Source organism: Stylophora pistillata, chromosome 1, assembly GCF_964205215.1.
Source record: "Stylophora pistillata chromosome 1, jaStyPist1.2, whole genome shotgun sequence".
Lineage (NCBI taxonomy): Eukaryota > Metazoa > Cnidaria > Anthozoa > Scleractinia > Pocilloporidae > Stylophora > Stylophora pistillata.
The window spans coordinates 38827110-38850264 of NC_142519.1; the positions used below are offsets into that span (position 1 = coordinate 38827110).

At 38.8% G+C, this 23155-nt stretch overlaps 1 protein-coding gene and 1 pseudogene across 1 annotated transcript in view; one reads left to right on the forward strand and one right to left on the reverse strand.

The window, feature by feature from the left end:
* LOC148742427 (uncharacterized) overlaps positions 1–23155 on the forward strand; it is a 186969-nt gene that overhangs the window by 15074 nt on the left and 148740 nt on the right. Inside the window, exons 6-7 of the mRNA XM_088747416.1 lie at positions 14017–14100; positions 22137–22220. Coding sequence (XP_088603542.1) covers positions 14017–14100; positions 22137–22220 — 168 coding nt within the window. The remainder of the gene's footprint in view (positions 1–14016; positions 14101–22136; positions 22221–23155) is intronic.
* On the reverse strand, positions 19636–21656 carry LOC148742428 (uncharacterized; annotated as a pseudogene).

Below are 23155 nucleotides of genomic sequence, written 5' to 3' on the forward strand. Positions count from 1 at the left end.
TTAAACCATCCCTAAACGTACAAACGGACTCGATTCGCGCCAAGGTATTCACTGGAAGAATTTGTGATCCTTTGTTATTATGCTAATTTGTAGAGACCAGAAAAATCAAATCTTCACATTATTTATTCACTTTGCCTTGAGAATGGTGTTATGATGACACCGAAGAAACGTCGGCTCTTAACGTTAATATTTGCTTGCCTTTTAAGAAATTGTTTCTGATCAAATCTTTTTATTACTTCTTTCAATTTTAAATTTCACATGTTTTCATTCCAGTCAAATAGACGAAAAATTATCTGTGCCATGGTTTTGAATTCAGTTACTTTTCGAAATATTTTTCAGCTTTTGTCTGTGAGGTGGTAAGGATAAACTCTCTTTCAAAAATGTCCTCAGACCTCAGACAGGAGACGGGGCTTTAAACACTCACTGAAATATTACATCAAGCAACTGAGGTCTTAAGCGTGTGTTTCAGGATGACTGAGTGACTGTCATCCACCCACAGTCCTATAAAAGTCTATTGTAGACCTCCACATGATAAAATCATTTCCTTTTTGACATCAATCGAAATCCCCTGTGGTGGGCACCGATTCATCCATGAGCAACAGTTATTTTGCGTGAGCTGTGGAAAATAACTAGTCTGTGGACAGCGAACTAGTTATCTTGATCCTCGTTAAAACACTAATTTTCAAGTCGTCCGTGATTCACGAATGAGTGTAAGAAATCCACTCAATCGCGCAGCATTGTTACATACGAAATGTGTACGATTTCTCTCTTAGTGCTTCTTCATTGAGGTCCTCTTTTCGTTTTAAGGGCTAGAATTTTATTGAGTAGCCGATTCTATGATGTTTTATCTCTAAGTTTCCGACAAGTATTTTATAAACCCCAGAGGCTTCTTTGAGGTAAGGTCAGTTAAAAAGTTGCAGAATGCAAACTATAGACTGGCTAGAAAATGCACACAGGTAACACAGTTGTTTCGTCTAAATCCTTCTCAAATGTTGTAGCCTACCTGTTGTAACTTTTCGATGAAGTCTTCCACGACATTCACCCACACTTTTCGGAATATTTTAAGCCTTTTTTTTACGAGGTGGTAAGGGTAAGCTCTCTATCAAAAAATTTTCTCATACGTGAGTTCGGCAGGAACTTGAAAAACTCACTGAAATATAACACCAAGAAACCGAAGTCCTGAGCGTGTGCTTCAGGTTGAGAGTGACTGTCATTCACCTACCATCCTTAGAAAAGACAATTTCTTTTACAAACTCAGTGTTTCATGTTGTAATTTAGGAATGATATTCCGTGTCGCTTCTCTCTCCTGATCGGAATAATACAGTAAGCTCTCCACGAGGAGTTTGGCAGCCCGTTAATGTCAGAGAATTTGTATTGTGCCACCAGCTTCCGCGCGAGATTGCAGCGGGTGTATTCAATCGTTCATCAGTGGTCTTGTAGTGGATGTGTTCCAGCTTTTCTTAGCGGTGCTGTAGCTGCTGCAGACAAACGTTCATCAGCGCAGTTACAACGGTTGCGTTCAAGGATTGTCAGCTGTATTTAAGATGCCTCAAAACATTCATCAAACGCATGCCATCTCACCGATTTCTCTCAGACTTTCACAGTTTATGAGGGTTACCAAGTCATTCAAGAGTCCCGGGTAGTTCAGGCTCCTGGATTATTCCTGGGATATTAGAGTCCCTTCATCAAATCCCTGAGTAAAATGCTAAATTTAGCTTTTGTAGTTGTCCTCAGTGTATCCGTCTATCGTGTCCAATTTTGGTTGAAACAAAACTTTCGGAATTTTGAACACGCAATGGTCATATGATAAAATGCTTATTGACTGAGTTTGGTCGGCACAGACGGGAAAATATTTGGTACTTGGTCATGGCGCGAGGATGTCGCGCGTGACCTCAAGCCAAAATTTTTCCGTCCAGCCCTACCACTCAGTTAAAAAGTACAAATTTTTTCTGTTCGAACTCTTTGAAAACCGTATTTTGGAAGTTGGCCCTCTAAAAAAAAACTTTCCTTGCCCGGCAAGCGTACAATGTGAGCTAATGTGCACCACATTGTACGCTTTCTAAGCCCTTAGCCCACCAGATTTAAGAGCCACTGGCCATAGATATTTGCGTTAGTCCAGTTAGTTTTTACTGCTCTAAATTGGCAGAAATAATTATTCAAATTACTCCAAATTTAATGGATCGTTTTCTCAAGGTTCAAAAAAGCAGTAGACAAAACAGGATTAAAATCCATCGCATTCTGTCAGTGTGAGTGAGAGAGATTTGTTGGAAGTGCATTTTTCGAGCTAAACTTAGCCTTTTGCAACAAGGATTTGATGTGGGGACTTGTTTTTATTGTGTTTTTGTTTTCACACCCTTAAGCCTTTTACGCTTATTCAATACTCATTTCTTAAAATTTGACTTAATTTCTCTCTAAAATCGGCAAAATTTACCAAGTTTTGAGCGCAATATAAAAACTGGTACGAGGCGCGTATGGATGAAAAATGATGACCTTACGGAGAATTGTCATCGCTGAGCATCCAGGCCTCAAATGACAACATGTTAGAGTTTGAATAAACCATGGGAAGAAGAGGATCTCGGTACCTAAGAATACATTGCTGCATTTCGGTTAAAGCCTCGCAAATCAGTTGTATGACAATAGAATTTTTAGCTACAAGTTTTTCTGCTACATCAAAAGTTACTACTATTACTCCCCTAATGAATATTTAATGATGTATTCTTATCTTAAGTGTTATCTTTCACTGAATAGCCGATTCTACGATGTTATTTCTCTGAATTTTTTATCACCCTTGCAATCTGGAGTGGGTGAGACAAATTTTACCTTCTGAGTACTTTGAAAGTTTGCAGGTGAACGATAAAAGAATTCAGAAGAACATACCACACATTCAAAGTCTTTTCTCTTGTTTTAAGTCGTTATTAATTCAAGAATCATTTTGTCAGTTACAAGTATTTTCTAAGCCGGCCCCTGTGGCCTCTTTGAGGTATGGTTTCTTCACGGGAGGATCAATTAAAAAAATACAGAGTGAAAACTGTGGACTGGCTAGAAAATGCGCGCAAAGAACAGTTATTTCGTCAAAATAGTTCTCAATTGATTTAACTTGCGTGTTGTTACTTTCCGATGTCGTCTTCAGAATGCATCCACGTACTTTTCGGAGAATATTCGGCTTTTTTTACGAAGCGGTATGGATAAGCACTCTTTGGAATATTTTTTAAGACCTCAGCTCGGCAGGAGCTTGAAACACTCACTGCAATATAACATGAGACACTCATTGCAATATAACATGAAACACTCACTGCAATATAACATCAAGACACTAATGTGCTGAACGTGTGTTTCAAGATGAGAGTGACTGTCATTCACCCACCATTCTCATAAAAGTCCATCTTAGGACTCCACAGTGTTTACCCTTTCAGCTGATGGAATCGTTAATTTAATAGAAGTACACTCAGCTACCGATAATCAATCACTCATTGATTTGAATTGTAGGGACATGAAAACGGTAAGCTGAATTTAAAGCGGTTACGGGCACTTTCAAGATAAAGGAATGTATTATCTTCTAACAAATTATCCGTTAACTGAACATCTCTACTGAAGAATACGCTTTGTTCTGTTGACTTGTTGACAATAGGGACCTGTCCAACAACAAGTTACAGGATCTACCACTAAGTGTGTTTGCTGGCATCAATGCTTCCGAAGATGCAAAGAAATAAAGCACTCACAGCGGCGCTGTGAGCTCCTTATTTCTTGTCTGAAATAAAAATTAGTTATCACATCTTGATGTATCCTATCAGTTGAAAACACATGAAGGGGAGTTACAAAAGGCTCATTCTTGAATAGTCAATACTAGATAAAATTTGTGCTCGTAGCTCGAATGAAAATTCAGTATATATTTGATTTGTGTCAGTTGAATCTTCATTGTGAGTTCTGGAGGAACTTAAAGCAGCTTGGAAGTTTACATATCTAAATAAGCAAAGTGAAAGTGATATTTGGCTAAGCAGGAAATTTGGACAGGCGCGAATTGCATAGTTACTTTTTTAACTCAATATTTCATATTGTAGTCAAGGAACAATCAGTTTCGCGTCAGATCACTGTAGGATAAAAAAAGACTCAAACTAAATGGAACACTGTCGATCCTGATTAGAATAATACAAAAAGCACTACTCGAGGAGTGCAGCAGCTCGTTAGTGTCAGAGAATTTCCACTGTGCCATTTGCATCAGGGGCATTGTAGCCGTTGTATTCAATCTTTCATCAGTGGTCTTGTAGTGCATGTGTTTTAGGTTTTTTCAGCGGTATTCTAGCTGCTGTATACATACGTTCATCAGCGCTGTTACAACGGTTGCATTCAAGGTTTATCAGCTGTATTGAAGATGTCTTAAAGCGTACATCAGCGTTCTTGTAGTCAGTGTCTTAAGAGTCTGTCCACGCGAGGACCGGGCAGGCGTGACAAATGCCATCTCACAGATTTCTTTCAAACTTTTACAGTTTATGAGGGTCACTAGGTTATTCAAGAATCCAGAGTAGTTCAGGCTCTTGGCCTTTTCCCTGGCGTATTAGATTCCTTACATGAAATCCCTGGGGTAAAAACTAAATTTAGCTTTAGTGGTTGTCCTGCGCACCCCCATCTATCGTGCCCTATCTTGGTTGATACAAAAGTTTAGGAATTTTCAACACTTATTGGTCATATAATAAAATGCTTATTGACTGAGTTTGGTCCAGGTAGACGGAAACATATTTTGGCAGTCGGCCATCATAGCGCGCGAATCTCGCACATAACCTCAAGCCAAAGTTCTCCCGTGCGGCTCTCCCACTCAGTCAGCAAACACATATTTTCCATGTTGGAACACGTTGAAAACCGTAATTTTGAGGCTGTCGCAGTGAAAATAAAAAACTTGCCCTTACCCACATTGTATACCCAATAGACTCAAAGGAAAAGTTCAAATGTTCAAAGATTTGATGCCAGCAATGCTGTGCCTCTTCATGATCATATTTTGGAAAGAGTCTTGAATTTCTGCAACGGCGTTGTTTCTGTTGTTTCCTCGCCTTCCTTTGCTTATGAATAACCTCATGTGACTTTTAATGGCGACTTTACGGCGATTGCGAACATGTTTGCTGACTTGGGAATCGTTGAAGTTGTACCGTGAGATCAAATCTGATTCCAGTACGCTCCCCAAGGTTTGACAGTGACAGGAAGATAAACGCATTGTGGGAACACCCTGCGTTATCACATCTCAAGAAAGCCTCAGTGCCTCAGTAAGTTTAGGATAATTAGACTTTAAAGCAACAAGCGTACAGAATGGGTACCACGGCGCTGCATCACCGCTGGTGAACGCTTAAAGACCTCCACTACAACGTGCCTGGTGAATCCTGTAAGACAACCACGGTGCTGATGAACGCTTGAATTTTAACCACAAAAACAATACTGAAGAGCGAGTTATGTTTCAATACAATGTTACAACACCGTTTTAGGAAATCTTCTAAAAGAAAAAGAAAAGCCTTCAGAAGTGTATCCCCTGTAAGACCGCTCGAAGACAACAGCTTATAAACCGCTCAGGTACGGTTGAATGCAAGGGCTTCAACAGTGATGATGAAGGCCTGAAGATAAGCGCTATAAAAGCGCTGATGAACGCTCGAAGACAATCACTGGCAAACAGTTGATAAATAGTCTAAGAAGACAACCGGCCTATAACGCCGACGATGAAAGCTTAACGTCATTTGCCACAAAACGCTCAAAATCGCTTGAAAGCAACCACTAAAACACTGCCCAGGACCGCATGAAGGCAACCACTACTTAAAAAATAATAAAAAAAAACCAAAAACCAAAAACAACCAAAAACAACAACAACAAAAAACCAGTACTTTAGACGTTTAAATAATGGACCATACAGGGGTCAAAGGATAGCGCTTGAAGTTTATGTTACTATATCAATAATTTAGTTCTTTAAATTTGATAATTCCGGCTTATTAAACGAAATCCGTGCCCCATGGTTTTAAAATTATTACTTCTACTCAGATGTGCAGATGTTATCAATCTCAGAAAAGACTAAATAAACCCCGATGCTGTTAAGACTTAGGATCATTGGAAATTAATTAACAATATATATCAGGAGTTTGTGAATTGTATACTTTGTCATGCATTATGCGGATGTTATAGTCGAGGAGTTTCGCTTTATCTGAATTACAACTTATAGTAATCACTACGGATTAACATTATTCTTTAACATGATATTTTTTTAAAAGGAGCCGTTATGCGGAGTATTTGCCGTCGCGTCGAACACCTGAATTTTCTCAAAAATACGTGAACCAATCAACACGGTGTTACAACGTTTCTTTCAAAGTCTTGGTGAACGTTTTTGTCGATTGCCGCGAGCGAATGACTTAAATCGACAGAGTATGTTTGTACTAAACCTTTCTGTCGGAATTTTACATTAAAAAAAAAAAAACTGACTGAAACATCTGTTTTGATACAAAGCAAGAAACCATCTTTACCACAATGTCAGCCACTGTTCCATCGGTCACCCAACTCTAGTTCCTTTAACAGCATAATTAAACTGTATATTTTAAGTATTTCCCTGTGTTTTAGTGGCTTGTCTTATTTTTTTTAAAAGACAAACTATCCGCATTTAAGAACCCCCCTCCCCTGTTCGGCGAAGGGTCTGGAATCGCCTTTTTATACTGCTTTTTAATCGAATTTCAAAGACAGGTTATTTAAACAGAGTTTAGCCGTCGTTTAGCAAAGCTGCGTTCTAAGCCATCTTTGTGTTTGCCGAAGTTTTTATTTGAACATTAATATTTGTGAACAATGTCAAGAGGGTCGAAAGCAAATCGTGGAAGGATATTAAGCCTCTTACAGATAATCTCCGAGGCTCGATAATCAATCACTCACTGATTTGAATTTTAGGGACATGAAAAAGCCGGGTTCTCTGAGCTTAAGGCGGTTACAGGGACTTTCAAGATATAGGAATATGTACTCTTCCTACAAAGCATCCGTTTCCTCAACATCTCTAAGAAGGAGCTTTTTTGTTGACTTGTTGATTATAGGGACCTGTCCAACAACAAGTTACAGGATCTACCACCAAGTGTATTTGCGGGCATTCACGTTTCCGACTTTCCAAGGATAACGCTGTGAGTTCTTTTTTTATTTGTCTAGACTCAAAGTTATTTATGAAATCTTGATGTGATCCTATCAGAAGAAAAACACATGAAGGAGAATTAACAAAGGTTCATTCTTGAATAGTTGATAGTTAAGATAAAACATGTGCTGGTGGCTCAAATGATAATTTAGTGAATATATGATGTGTGTTTTTATTAAAAGTTCTGAAGGAAATTGAAGCAGCTTGGAAGTTAAAAGAAAATGTGGCCAAAAATCGAACATTTTCAAAATATGGTGGCAACAGCCGAAAAATCGATTCGGCTCATATTCTCAAGTTAGGTAGGCCTTATGGTGAAACAAAGCACTGCATACTTCGTTTGGCTGAATATCGATTTATTTTCGAGAAAATCGACAAAAGTTGAATTTCGTCTAAATGCCGCTTTTGAAGCTCTAAAATTCAGACGAATCTCGGAGCGTCGCGCCACGAATTGAAAACACTCGGACCGATAAAAACTACCAAATCTTGAAAAACAACATCAAAACATAATTTGACAGAAATTTGAGCAATTCTTGATCATTTATTTACACAATCTAACTTAATTTAATCGACCTTCTTCTAACAAGAATAAAAATAGGTCAAAAGTAACCCGTTATTTAACTATGTGCTATACAAAATAATCGACTGAAAATCTGGCTTTTGGAAGGCAAAGTGTGGTTCCTTTCGATCTCCAAAGGATTTTTTGGGAAAATGATTCAATGCGATTTAATCCTTTTAAAGTTGGATAAAATGAGCTGAATTGACGATGGCGTCAGTTATTCGAAAATGTACACATTCTCACGCAAACTCGATTGTTTCGCATTTTACATCCAATCTACAGCTTATTTAATATAATATCATCTTACCGTCCATATTGCAGTACCACAAAAGGGGATTACAGTCCTAAAAGTGTTGCATTGCTCCCATAATAGCATTATAACTTGGCAGGATAGTAAACACATCCTGATAATGATGGTTTACAAAGCGGATCTCAAGGTTTCTCTCTTTCCATTTCGTTGAAAAGGAGGCTGTAATTACTTCACGTAAGAGATCTTTGTTTCAATTTAAGTCTTTTACTAAATCGCGAACCAAATGTTGGCGAAATGTTGCTAGTTCAGAAACATGTTTCTCGTGTGCGGAATAACGCTAATTAATTCAAAATTAGGGTCCACAGAAATCGACAACTCCGCAAAAATACCACGAGGCGCAGAGTTCTTTCTGATATATCAAACCATGCTCAATAATATATCGCCATATGATGCATTGATTGGCTTTGGACTTCTATAAGAAAGAAGTAGTCAGTCACTTCTTAAATTTATTATCTTAGAAAGAAGGATTTAAGGAAATAGGCAAAACGTGGGTTTGTTTACTTTCTTTTTTCTGGTTAAATCTAGATGTCAATCTTTTCCCGATGGGCGTGAACATTCTGGTCTGACCAGACAACAGGCTTATGTTAAATTTTTCATTACGCATCAGCCACCGGCTCTATCATATTTCGCCATATACTGCATTGATGGCTTTGGACCCGACCATATTCGAGGGGGATAGATCACTACTTGGCGACCTTCTTGGACAAGAATACTAAATAACTAACTAGTTGAGTTGATTTTTCAAAGCCGGCCGCTGTTTCCAAAATGCAAGTATTTGATGTAGGTATACCGACTCGCACACGAGTCTGCTGTGCCAGCTGGTGCAGTGATTACTCGAAGCGTTTCTTGAGTTCCGAGATACGCAGAAATGGTTTTATTTCTAGATGTGAGCTTTTTTTGGACCACTGCCGGGAAAAGGTGGGTGTAAAAAGTGTGGACGTGCTACCTGGGTCGTAGTCTTACTACCGGCACGAGTAACTTAACAAGACACAGTAGCCTCTGGAGAAGAAGTAGTATAAATATAAACTGTTGAACGTTGGCTTTTACAAACATTTCAGCGAAAATTGTGGTTTTCTAGGTTTGACCCTTATAAAACTTCCTTTAAATAACAAATATTCAAACACTACACTTTTCTTTGTCAAACATCTGTAGTGATGTATGATGGGCTATGCCCTTTGCAGATCTTTTTTTGTCCTAAAATGAGCTTTATCCCCTGAAGTACCATGAAACATTCAATTATGATACATTAAATTATGATCGGAGTTAGATAACTGTTTGCTTCTGATTCGTGTATCTAACACACGACCTTTGTTCCTGTAGCCACGTGCTCCATAGTCCAATGTCTTTTATTTTTGCGTTTTATTTCAGTAGACCTCATTTTGAATTAATTAGCGTTATTCTGCACGCGAGAAAGATGTTTCTGAACTAGCAACATTCCGCTTACGTTTGGTTCACGGTTCGGTTGTAGACTTATAATTAAACAAGGATCTCTTACGTGAAGTATTTCAACGAAATGGGAATAGAGAAACCCCCGAGATGCGCTTTGTAAACAATCATTATCAGGATGTGTTGACTATCTGCCAAGTTCTATTTCTATTGAGGGAGCAATGCAACAATTTTAAGACTGCAATCCCCTTTTGTGATACAGAAATATGGACGGTTAGATGATATTATGTTAAATAAGCTGCAGATTGGATGTAAAATGCGAAACAATCGAGTTTGTGTGTGAATGTGAACATTTTCGAACAACTGACGGCAACGTCAAATCAGCTCATTTTATCCAACTTTAAAATTTGATTAAATCGCACTGAATCATTTCCCCAAAAAATCCTTTGGAGATCGAAAAGAAACACACTTCACCTTCCAAAAGCCAGATTTTCAGTCGATTATTTTGTATAGCACATAGTTAAATAACGGGTTACTTTTGACCTATTTTTAATCTTGTTAGAAGAAGGTCGATTAAATTAAGTTAGATTGTGTAAATAAACAATCAAGAAGTGCTCAAATTGCTGTCAGCATATGGATTCATGTTGTTTTTCAAGATTTGGTAGGTTTTATCGGTTCAAGTGTTTTCAATTCGTGGCGCGACGCTCCGAGATTCGTCTGAAATTTAGAGCTTCAAAAACGGCATTTGGTCGAACTTCAGTTATTATCGATTTTCTCGAAAATAAATCGATATTCAGCCAAACGAAGTATGCAGTGCTTTGTTTCACCATGAGGCCTACCTAACTTGAGAATATGAGCCGAATCGATTTTTTGGCTGTTGCCACCATATTTTGAAAATGTTCGATTTTTGGCCACATTTTCTTTTAACTTCCAAGCTGCTTCAATTTCCTTCAGAACGTTTAATAAAAACACACATCATATATTCACTAAATTATCATTTGAGCCACCAGCACAGGTTTTAACTATCAACTATTCAAGAATGAACCTTTGTTAATTCTCCTTCATGTGTTTTTCTTCTGATAGGATCACATCAAGATTTGATAAATAACTTTGAGTCTAGACAAATAAAAAAAGAACTCACAGCGTTAACATTCGCTCTTAACACATTTGGTAACATTCGCTCTTAACACATCTAAATAAGTAGAATGAACAGTTATTTGGCTAAGCAGGAGATTTGGACACGTGCAGTTGCTTAGTTTCTTTTACAACTCAGTATTTCATATTGTAATTCAGGAATGATCTTCCCTGTCGGTTCACTGTCCTGATCAGAATAAGACAAAAGCTCTACACGAGGAGCTCGGCCCGCTAGTGTCAGAGACTTCGCATTGTGCCTTAGTTTCAGCGGTATTGTAGCGGTTCTTTCCAATTGTTCATCAGTGGTCTTGTAGTGGATGTGTTCCAGCTCTTATTAGCGGTGTTGTTGCTGCCGTAGACAAACGTTCCGCAGCGCTGTTACAACGGTTGCGTTCAAGGTTTATCAGCTCAAGAAGATGTCTTAAAGCGTTCATCAGACACATGCCAGCTCACCGATTTCTCTCAAACTGTCGCAGTTTAGGAGGGTCACTAAGTTATTGAAGAATCCCGAGTAGTCCAGGTTCCTCGCTTATCCCTGGCACATTAGAGTCCCCCCCCCCCCTCATCAAATCCCTGAGGTAAAATGCTAAATTCAGCTTTTGTAGTCGTCCAGAGTGCACCGTCTATCGCGTCCAATTCTGGTCGAAACAAAATTTTCGGAATTTTGACACATAGAGGTCATATGATAAAATGTTTTTTGACTGAGTTTGGGCGGAACAGACGGGAAAATATTTGGCACTCGGTCATGGCGCGAGGATGTCACACGTGACCTCAAGCCAAAATTTTCCCGTCCGGCTTTACCACTCAGTTAATAAGTACAAATTTTTTTCTGTTGGAACTCATTGAGAACCGTATTTTGGAAGCTGTCCCAGTTAAAAGAAACACTTCCCCCTTGCCTGGTAAGAGTACACTGTCAGATAATGTGCGCCACATTGTACGCTTTCCAAGCTCTCAGTCCACCAGACTTAAAAGCCACTGACCATATATATCGAGAAACCGTCGACAGGTACAAAATTTCGTAGAACCTTTTTCAAAAATCATCAAAAGGCTCTATCGCGCTTTGTTTTCTTCGATGAATCGACAAGTTGAAAATACGCCTACATGGTTGCTGCCCCCCCCGTTATATAATGAAAAAATTATCCAATTTCAGCAAACTTGTACACCCCAACGCGATGAAATACCGCTTTCAAATTTTGTGTGATAGCAGATGGTCCTTTTTTTCGCAGAGGTAATGTAAAGATCAACTTCGATGGCCTATAAAGGGGTTTGCCATATATATTTACAGATCAAATTATACATCATCTTAAGGCTTTATCCTTGTAGTCGAATTCCTCTGATTCTCTATCTTGGCCCCAAAGCGTCCAGGTTGAAAAGAGTTCACGCTATTATGACAAAAATCAGATCTTAAGAAAGCTTCGGGGGGGGGGGGGGTGGGGGAAATAGGATAACTGGATTTTAAAGCAACAAGCGTACAGGATGGATGTCACGGCATGCCAAGTTTGCGTACATTTATCAGAGGTGATCGCAGCTTCTCGTCTAGGAAAAGATAGACATGTGCGACCTCAGCGATTTCCAAACCAGCAAGGATTCTTGCCACACTTATAAGTCACATGAAGCGATTCATAGAAGGTGGAAACGACTTAAACAATGCCACAAAGACTTCAACTGAAAATTACGGAGGGAGGGGTGGGTGGGGGCTGGCGAAAGGGTGCTGCAAGCTCAAGACTCTTTCTAAAATATGAAGAAACACTGTATAGCTGGCATCCAAGCCTTGAAAACCTTTCCACTCAGCCTGAGAGCTTAAAAAAAGCGTACAAATGGGCAAGGGCAAGTTTCTTTTACTAGGACAACTTTAGAAATATGGTTCTGCACAACATACAATGTTGCCCATTAAAGATATTTACAATTGCAAATACCCTATTTTCTGATTTTTTTTTCGAATAGTTGGTTACCCAGTACATTTAAGTGCTCCAAATTGGTAGAAATGATATCCTGATATATCAAATTATTCCAACTTTAAGAGATCGTTTTCTAAAGGTTAAAAAAACCATTAGACAAAATGCGAGTAAAATCCATCGCATTTTGTTAGTGTGAGAGAGATTCGTTGAAAGTGCATTTTTCGAGCTAAATTTAGCGATTTGATGTGGGAACTCTCATAATTCAGGATAAGCCGAGAGTTCAAACTAAATCTGTGAAAAATTGAAAGAAATCTGTGAGATGGCATGTGTCACGCCTGCCCGGCACTCTCGTGGACAGACTCTTAAACCGTTCATCAGCGGTATTGTAACAATTGCAATACAACCATCCAAAACTACCCTAATAATGAGTAAAAAGAACTTCCAGGGATTAGCATTTAAAGACATCTCCTACAAAACAGCTCACAGGTGCACTCCTGTAACACCCTTAGAAGGCGAACTCTAAAACGCGCCACATCATCGCTAGCGAACGCTTGAAGACCTGCATTACAGTACGCTTGGTGAATCTTGTATGAAAACCACAGCGCTGATGAACGCTTGAATTACAATCAAAAAAACCGATACTGAAGAACGGTTGGGTACCTCCGCTTCAACGCTGTCCGCAGATTTATGCTTGAATACAATCTTACAACATTCCTGATTAACGTTTTGAAAAATTCTCTTAAAAAAAACCTTCAGAAGTGCATCCGCTGTCAGACCGCTTGAAGATAACAGCTAATAAACCGTTTAGGTACGGTTGAATGTAAACGCGTCAACAGCGATGATAGAAGCCTGGTGACAAACGCTTTAGAAGTGCTGATGAACGCTTGAAGACAAACGGTGGAAAACCGTTGATAAATAGTCGAAGGAGGAAGACAACAGCTATAACGCCGCTGATGAAAGCTAAACGTCAATTGCCACAAAAACACTCAAAATCGCTTGAAAGCAACCACTAAAACACTGCTTTGGACTGTATGAAGACAGCCGCCACTAAAAAACCCACAATGTAACCGATATTCCTGCTGCATATGTTAATATTTACGTTCCTGTTCATCTGCTCCATCTTTATCAACTCCGAAAGACACCCTTAAGTCCTTAATTGCTTACCCTTTCGACTTACTTCTGGTCACTTCGCGTTTCATTAAACGGTTGGAATATAGGACCAGCTAAGCTACCGAAAGATATTAAGAAAAGATGATCTAAAAAGTTGAATGTTCTCCATTTCTTTCAAGTTGTCATTCCGTTGACTTTTCGTCAAGCACTGCATGTATTCGCCCTCTTTAAAAAATGTACCACTGCTTAGAAAACCAATGTGAAATGTGAAATTTTTTCCAATTGATTGAGATATTTTATTTTGCATTAGGATCTCTAGGGTAGAGAAAAGACAAACTAAGTTAATAACTATTCATTAATGTGTATTTGGGGAGAAAGAAAACGTTCATAGTATCTTGAAAAAGTATCGTATGCTTTCAAGATATTGGCCATGGAAAACATTATTTAGACAGCATAGTCACGCTTCGCTGAGGTGCCGTATTGATTTCAGGGACCTGTCCAACAACCAGTTACAGGATTTACCGCCAGGAGTGTTTGCCGGCATTAGGATTTCTCTCGTGGGGTACTTAAAGCTGTAAGTAAGCCTCTTTTACTGTAAACCAAGGTTGATTAGGATTAAAAGAAAAAAAGGGAAGTCAATCAATTGACCAGAGGCTAACTAAAGAGCCAAACATCACCAAGGAGCCGCTGCTTTCTAACTGTATCAAACTCCTTCATATAGGATCACATAAAGCCTCTTGTTTCACAAGGTAACTGTTGAAATATGTAAAGAGAAAACTTGGCAGGATACTCGCTATAAAGATGATTTCAAATATTTCTTGAAGTTCCCAATACGCGAGTTCAATTGAATTCGTTCCATAAATCTGAACAATTAAAATCTGTCAATTTCGTAAGAACTGATAAGAAGATGGTTTAAACTATTTATGAGGTAAATGGAAAAGGAAGATAACATATAAACTTATAGTGGTCGCAAGCGTCGATTAATCGTTATAAGACATTTCAATCGGTAAACACTCAGCTTCAGATGTTAGATAATGGACCATATGGGTGTCAAAGGATAGCGCCTAAAGTTTATGTTAATATATCAATAAATACTTTTTTGAATTTGATAATTCCAGCTTATTAAACGAAATCCGTGCCCCATGGTTTTGAAATTATTACTTTTACAAAATATACTTAGATGTGCAGATGTTTTCAATCTCAGAAAAGACTAAATAAACGATACTATTGCGCCTTAGTATCATTGGAAATTAGTTAAATTGGGTTAAATCTCAGAAGTGTAAATAAAGACACTCGATAATGTTAAAAATAGCATCCCATAATCTATATCTATCAGGAACTTGTGAATTGTTTACTTTGTCATGCATTATGCGAATGTTGTAGTCGTGGAGTTTCTCTTTATCCAAATTACAATTTATATCAATCACTACGGATCAACATTGTTCTTTAACATGATGTTTTTTTAAAAGGACCGTTTGTGATTTCTTTGCTGTCGCTTCGAACACCCGAATTTTCACAAAAATACGTGCATGAACAATTCAGCACGCTGTAACAAAGTTTCTTTCAAACCCTTAGTGGACGTTTTTCTTGATTGCCGCGAGCGAACGATTTAAATCGACAGAGCATGTTTGTAATAAAGCTTTCAGTGGAGGTTTTACAATAAGAAAACCTGACTGAATCATCTGTTTTGATACAGAGCAAGAAACCATTTTTTTCACAGTGTCAGTCACTGTTCCATTGATTAAGCAACTCTAGTTCTTTTATCAGCATAATTAAGTGCCACTCCCGCTAAGAGCGGTCCTCTCGACTTCCCGTCCAAAACAATTTTCCTTCATTTTTTTCCTATGAAAAGGGTTTAGGACATACATTTCAAAAATAGTTTGGTATTTTTCCAACTCTCTGTTTTTGCTTCACCATAAGCGAAAATTGACTTTTGGCTTGACCACCCGTGTAGAGAACGATCGAAAGGGTAAATTTCACAGCTTTTGTCGAGCGTGCTGCGACTGCAATGGTATAGTTCACGGGATTCTCTCTTGCTTCAAGTGCTATGTTCACTCAGTTCACAGAAAAAATATGGAAACCTCACTTGAAATCCTAGTCATACCAGCTTGATCAGAAGAGACCCTTCTCTTCGACCTTAATTTTTATATCAAAAACTAACCAATTTAATACAAAGAATTCTCAAAATGCAGGTGTAGATCGGGCTAAACAGTCATATCGGAGGATAGTTTATACACCAAGGAGGTCACCGATTGTTTCAAACCTGCGGGTATCTCTCTAGCTTTCATCCACCATCCTCTTGAAAACAACGCAAATCAATGTCTGTACTTAATCGCGCACGTGTCAAAGCTCATTTGCATAGTTCTGAAAAAATGATCTATGATATGTCTTTCACCGTTCAAACTTTATTTGTTTATCTTCTAGGTAAGTATTTTAGGTTTTCATAACAATTGGATGGAAAAAAAAGCAAGTCGTCCTAAAACGTTGCATAAACATGACCAGTCGTAAGGCTTGCACGACAACGTAAACAAAGGCGATCGGAAGTTCCTCGGTAATTTTCTTTGAATCAGGTCAATAGCCACGTACAGAGTGGAGAAGATCAAAATTAAAGAATACAATTTGGCATTCTGCTCATTTCAGACACACTGTGTTGCTTAAAAGGAAACTTAAACAAGTTATAATACATGTACGTTACCGTGTTATTTACAAAACAACCTTCTGCGTAAAGATAATTTCGTAAATGGTAGTTCAGACTTTCCGTGACACACTTCTCAGCTTTGAGGTACTTTATTGATGATAAGGATATCCAAGAAGTTAATAATAGCGAAACGTTAGTAATTCCCCTGCCACATTTTCCATTATTACAAGGCTAAATCTTTTTGTCTCAATACTTTTGTCTTGAAATGTATGATGCATTTCGCGATGCAATCAGTCGAAGCTGGAGACCGGTAATTATTTATAAACCGGGAGGGGTACAGGAGGGAATCGGAGAATTTTAGTAGTATTACAATAAATTCCACCTAAACCCGCCTTAAGGCTCTGTGACATTCGTATAACCCCCACCTCACAATGGCAGTATATAGCCACTTCATCTGTCCTCCTTTAAATTCTTTTGGCGACACCTTATCGTTTACCTTAACAACCACGTGATCCCCTCAAAATCCTCCACCCCTGGTGATAAATAGTGGCAGGTCTCTTAGCTTCTGTTTCCATTTACTATCCCCACAGCGAATGTAAGTTATCTCCACATATAAAATACCTGAAAACTAGTTAATGTAGCGATGGAAAGTTATGCAATGGAATGAAGCACAGAGTTAGAAATAGCCTTCCTAAATTTCTTGGAAACATATGCATTCGGTTTCCATGTCACTTAGTTTCTTGAGTAAGGTGGCCTTCAAATCTCTGCCTTTTGAGAAAAATTTAAAAAAATGTACGGATTTCCCTCAAAGTGGTGACTTTAAACTTCCCTACGTGTCATTTGTAATATGTTCGCAAATATTATGCCCATCAGATAATATTGGATGAGCAAGTCCGATTTCGGAAATAACACCCTCTACATCCTTTTTCCTTGCTTCGTGTTCAAGGTAACCGCTTTCTTCTTCGATAAGACTTTTGTCGTCGCCGTGTCGTCGTCGTCATCGTCGTCGTTTGCATCCTGTTCTGAATCTTTTGGGACTGTGGTTTTTCTTCGTTACAAAGCAGAAAGACTCGAAAAGAAGCTTTGAACCTGGCTCCTCGTTAGCCATTAATTTCTGGTGAATATTCTTGTACCATCTGCCTCTTTCGCCTTTCTCATTTCTGTCGCAACTTGCGCGGGATCGGCTTTTCCGCTCATTCTTTCACCGGTTTGAAACCTACTTGAAAGATACCCTTTCACTTTCTCGGTGAATCTTGTTCCACTACCCTCCGGTCTCTGAAGGGCCCAGCCCATCTTGCACACTTTAGTCAGTTCAACTTCGACCGTCACCTCGGGTGTTGCTATCTTTGATTCAAGAGTTAGAGAGGAAAATCTCATTGCCCAGTCACGTCTAAGGCCGTCGCAAAGGCTCGCTGATGCTTCTTTCTTGCTGTGCTCCCCGAGGTGCACATGATCTTGGAGTTCTTCTGAAGAAGTGAACTAAGAGCCGCAATCTTGTTATGGGCAGTGAAATAGCATGTCCTCTTTATCATCGCTGGAACTTCGGCTATGATTGCGATTCTTTTTTATGGCCCGTGGAGCTGTGGCGAAGAAACCATGATTTTCTACTTCCTTTGACACAATGAGGTCATGCTTCTCATGGATGAGCTCTGACCATGGTATTAATTTGTCCTTACCGACCTCATTGGCTGTTGAGAGTCAAAGACCATCCTTTTTAAACGCAAAATTGTGGAAAAGCTGAAATTATTGATACCCTTAATTCTGAGTTCCTTTCTATCACTAACAATTTCGTAAACAGCAGCTGACGTTCCTATCAATTGTCTCACTTTTAATGCTACGTGCATGTCAGGTGCCGTCAAAATGTTATGGCCTTCATTGAAATATTTACGAATTGCCCCTTTCATTGGACTAATGATGCGATCGCAAACATCCTTGCCAGATTGTGGTTCGGAAAAATCACACCCTGAGAATTAGAAAAGGAAGTATCTCGGTTAGAATAACTGATCTATCAATACCTGCCATACTAATACAGATGTTACTAGGTAGGCTTAGTGTATTCTCCTGCCTCTATTAACACATTCCACTCATCATGAAAATGTTAATATGAAAATTATACTTTTAACGATGCTAAAGAGGAAGCAATAAAAGGGCAACTCCGCAATAAATAAATACCTGCGCAGTTGAACTCTCTCAGGATGTCCTTCGAGAAAGTAAGCATTCATTCGCTACACGTATTGTGCGTATAGCAATAGCATGTGAGCTAGAGAGATTTATTAAAATACATTTTAATCTGCCTTTAAGCAAGGGGGTCGGCGGTATGCAACGTTTTAAGGGTGGAGAGGATAATCATGTTCCTGCGTTGTATTATCAAAAGATTTTCATCAAGGTTGTTTGCATCGGCTCTGAAATATAAGTTACTATAATGGACAGAGACAGCAAGAAAGTTTTAACTTAAAAGTTCTGAAGTCGATTAAGCTATGAATTTGTATGTTTTTGAAAGAATTTTTTCGCGTTGTAATCAAAACGCATTCTCATCTTACCTCATCACCTTGATTCCAGCGCGTAAACCAACGTTAGAGGCAGCTACACTTAGATTGTTGTTGTGGTAACAGTCTGCGCCATCTGATCGCAAAAATACTTTATTTGCGGTAGGCTTGATTTTACCGAGGTTTTTTCAGAATTGCGTAAACCGTGTTCCAGTCTTAGGCACCACTTTAAAAAAGATGAACATATGACATGATCTCAAGGCCGTTGTCCTCTGCATTCCTCGTAATAACTGAACTGACATGCCAGTTTATTCCTCTCTTTCCAAACCACTCAGACTGCTTTTCCCTGTACTTTAGTTGGATGAACTTGATGGCCCAGCATGACAATGAAGGAGGCATTTTTTCGGAGGGAGGCGAGCAAATTCTGTTTTATTCTCTCTTGATTCTTTGTCCAGATTATATGCGCCTTCCACTAGAGAATCGCCCCTCTGGCTTAACTATGGTCGTGCTTCAGGTCTTCTTTCTTCTCTGTGCTGTCAAAAGTTATCAAAGGAGATTCAATTTCATTTCCGATTGCCTGAATCACGGATTTCAAACTTTCGCAACTATCACAGTTAGCTTGAGGTTCTTGGGAACAACTTCCTTGAAACTCGGGGTTTTGGGGATAGCTTAGAGAAAAACGCATACACGCATACAATGCTCATGCCAACGACTGCTATCCTCTTGGCAGAGCATCCCATACGCTGTCTTCAGGTATTGCTTTGCATCCTTCAGATTCTTCCGAACGTCTTCACACCACTTTGCAGTTGCCCCGCCCTCTTCCAATTCCTCCACTATCTTGTGCATTGCTTCAAACCGTTCCGCTCCTCTTGCAGCAGAGTTGTCTAGCCCTTTAAGGGATCGCCTTTGAGAGGGCTCTCTTGCTTGCAAAATTCTGTAAAGCGATGATTTTCCAAGGGGGTCAAAGACCTCCTCGCAACAGTGTTTAACTGAGAGATTGTTCAATCATCGTTGATCGTCCAACAAATCTGATGACATTTAGCAGGACAAGACGATCCCTAGAGTCAAGTTTTAAAGTCCTTGTTCCATAGGCCACACCTTTTTAAAATATGGTTGGTCTACAAAAGACAGAAAATGATCAAGTTTCACTAGGTCTATTTGGACTCTGCGGTGTGGCAGTTTGTTGACGTTGAAACCAGCTTCCACATTTTTGGCACGAGCCCTTGCTTTCTTAATTTTTCGATCGCTCAGTTTTTCAAATGGCTGATGCATTTTCTTTAAGAATTTCGCAGAATAGCTCGTTGCATATATACTCAAGATCTGTGTTTTCAGGTTCCTCGAAGGTGCCTGTTTGTATGAGGTTATCAGCGACTTCAAGTCACTCGAGCAAACTTCATTTGTTATTGGAGCCTTGAATGCTTGCAATAACTCTTCGCTGTCTTTTGGAGCGATTACATTGCAAACAGCGCGACATCTCTCTTCCATGTGATCCAAACAAAGGGATTTTTCATTTGTTGTTACCTATTCCCATTCCTTTTTATTCATTGTAATGTTCATTTGGACATCCTTTCCCTATTCTTGTTCTTACTCCTGTTCCTCTCTAATTCCTTGTATCAAGAGGAAATAATTGGAAATTTTTTCACTCTGTTGCAAACGTTAGTAGCGTTATTTGAATCGCAAGGCTTAATTAAACTTTCCTTGTAAAACGGCTTCTAACTTTTAACACTTTTTGGCCTACCACACCAACATAAAAGTTGTCTATCTCGAAACATTTTCTGTCATCACCAACACTACAATTGTGAATGGTTTGTCTCGACTTTAAAAATGTTGGCTCTGGCGGGCAAATCTCCCACCACGCCGCCGACAAATTTTTCTCGGATGAAAACTGGACAAAATCGAGTAAAAAAATAAAACCGTGTGAAAACTGGACAAAATCGACTGAATAAACAAAGCCGTATTAAACTTGAGCGGATGCAAAACAAGAGATAAATTTTTGTCTTGAAAAAAAATTGTCTTTTGATCTTATGGAGACTGCCTGCTGGTGTAGCTAGGCCCTCACAAATCAATTTTTAATAAAATAATAACCTTCGCATTCAAGGAATTGAAAATAGTACTCACCTGATCCGACGGGAACTATCATTCTGATTATTTTGAAAACATCTCTAGCCAGTCTAGCGGTGAATACTCGGCCTCCTTTCACTACCTCATATTTTCCTTTGTGCTCTGGATGCTGACAAGTACTTTTACCGCATTTCCAGTGTTTTCCCAAAACGTTCCGATTAGAACATACAAACTTCCGTTTTATATTTTCCTTTCGGAGCCAAAATGACCGGAACGAAGCAAAATTGACTCGTACTCGAGGATTTCGCTGGATAGATGGTACTTGAAATGACTTGATACGCCGTACTGGCATTCCAGGAGAGATATCGGGACTGAAGCTCCGCTTAAATACCCGCATCCGCTACAATCTTTGCTTTCCATGAAACAAGTAGACATTTTTGTGCGATAAATTTCTCAAAACATATCAATAACTGTAGATCCTCTTCTCTCCGCTAAACAAACACATGGGTGAAAGACTCATCCAAAGCGAGAGGGCTGGTCGACGTATGCTAGAACCTTCAAAAGGGCGGGGGGGGGGGGGGGGGAGAGTAATGTAAGCTCAGTTGTCGTCCCTAACTCTTTTATTTCAGTCCATCTATAACTTTTGGTTCTAATTCGTTGCATGAATTACTTTTAAGTTTTTAAACGCTTTAGAAGTGCTGATGAACGCTTGAAGACAAACGGTGGAAAACCGTTGATAAATAGTCGAAGGAGGAAGACAACAGCTATAACGCTGCTGATGAAAGCTAAACGTCAATTGCCACAAAAACAATCAAAATCGCTTGAAAACAACCACTAAAACACTGCTTTGGACTGCATGAAGACAGCCGCTACTAAAAAACCCACAATGTAACCGATATTCCTGCTGCATATGCCAATATTTACGTTCCTGTTCATCTGCTCCATCTTTATCAACTCCGAAAGACACCCTTAAGTCCTTAATTGCTTACCCTTTCGACTTACTTCTGGTCACTTCGCGTTTCATTAAACGGTTGGAATATAGGACCAGCTAAGCTACCGAAAGATATTAAGAAAAGATGATCTAAAAAGTTGAATGTTCTCCATTTCTTTCAAGTTGTCATTCCGTTGACTTTTCGTCAAGCACTGCATGTATTCGCCCTCTTTAAAAAATGTACCACTGCTTAGAAAACCAATGTGAAATGTGAAATTTTTTCCAATTGATTGAGATATTTTATTTTGCATTAGGATCTCTAGGGTAGAGAAAAGACAAACTAAGTTAATAACTATTCATTAATGTGTATTTGGGGAGAAAGAAAACGTTCATAGTATCTTGAAAAAGTATCGTATGCTTTCAAGATATTGGCCATGGAAAACATTATTTAGATAGCATAGTCACGCTTCGCTGAGGTGCCGTATTGATTTCAGGGACCTGTCCAACAACCAGTTACAGGATTTACCGCCAGGAGTGTTTGCCAGCATCAGGACTTCTTACCTGGGGTACTTAAAGCTGTAAGTAAGCCTCTTTTACTGTAAACCAAGGTTGATTAGGATTAAAAGAAAAAAAGGGAAGTCAATCAATTGACCAGAGGCTAACTAAAGAGCCAAACATCACCAAGGAGCCGCTGCTTTCTAACTGTATCAAACTCCTTCATATAGGATCACATAAAGCCTCTTGTTTCACAAGGTAACTGTTGAAATATGTAAAGAGAAAACTTGGCAGGATACTCGCTATAAAGATGATTTCAAATATTTCTTGAAGTTCCCAATACGCGAGTTCAATTGAATTCGTTCCATAAATCTGAACAATTAAAATCTGTCAATTTCGTAAGAACTGATAAGAAGATGGTTTAAACTATTTATGAGGTAAATGGAAAAGGAAGATAACATACAAACTTATAGTGGTCGCAAGCGCCGATTAATCGTTATAAGACATTTCAATCGGTAAACACTCAGCTTCAGATGTTAGATAATGGACCATACGGGTGTCAAAGGATAGCGCCTAAAGTTTATGTTAATATATCAACAAATACTTTTTTGAATTTGAGAATTCCAGCTTATTAAACGAAATCCGTGCCCCATGGTTTTGAAATTATTACTTTTACAAAATATACTTAAATGTGCAGATGTTTTCAATCTCAGAAAAGACTAAATAAACGATACTATTGCGCCTTAGTATCATTGGAAATTAGTAAAACTGGGTTAAATCTCAGAAGTGTAAATAAAGACACTCGATAATGTTAAAAATAGCATCCCATAATCTATATCTATCAGGAACTTGTGAATTGTTTACTTTGTCATGCAATATGCAAATGTTGTAGTCGTGGAGTTTCTCTTTATCCAAATTACAATTTATATCAATCACTACGGATCAACATTGTTCTTTAACATGATGTTTTTTTAAAAGGACCGTTTGTGATTTCTTTGCTGTCGCTTCGAACACCCGA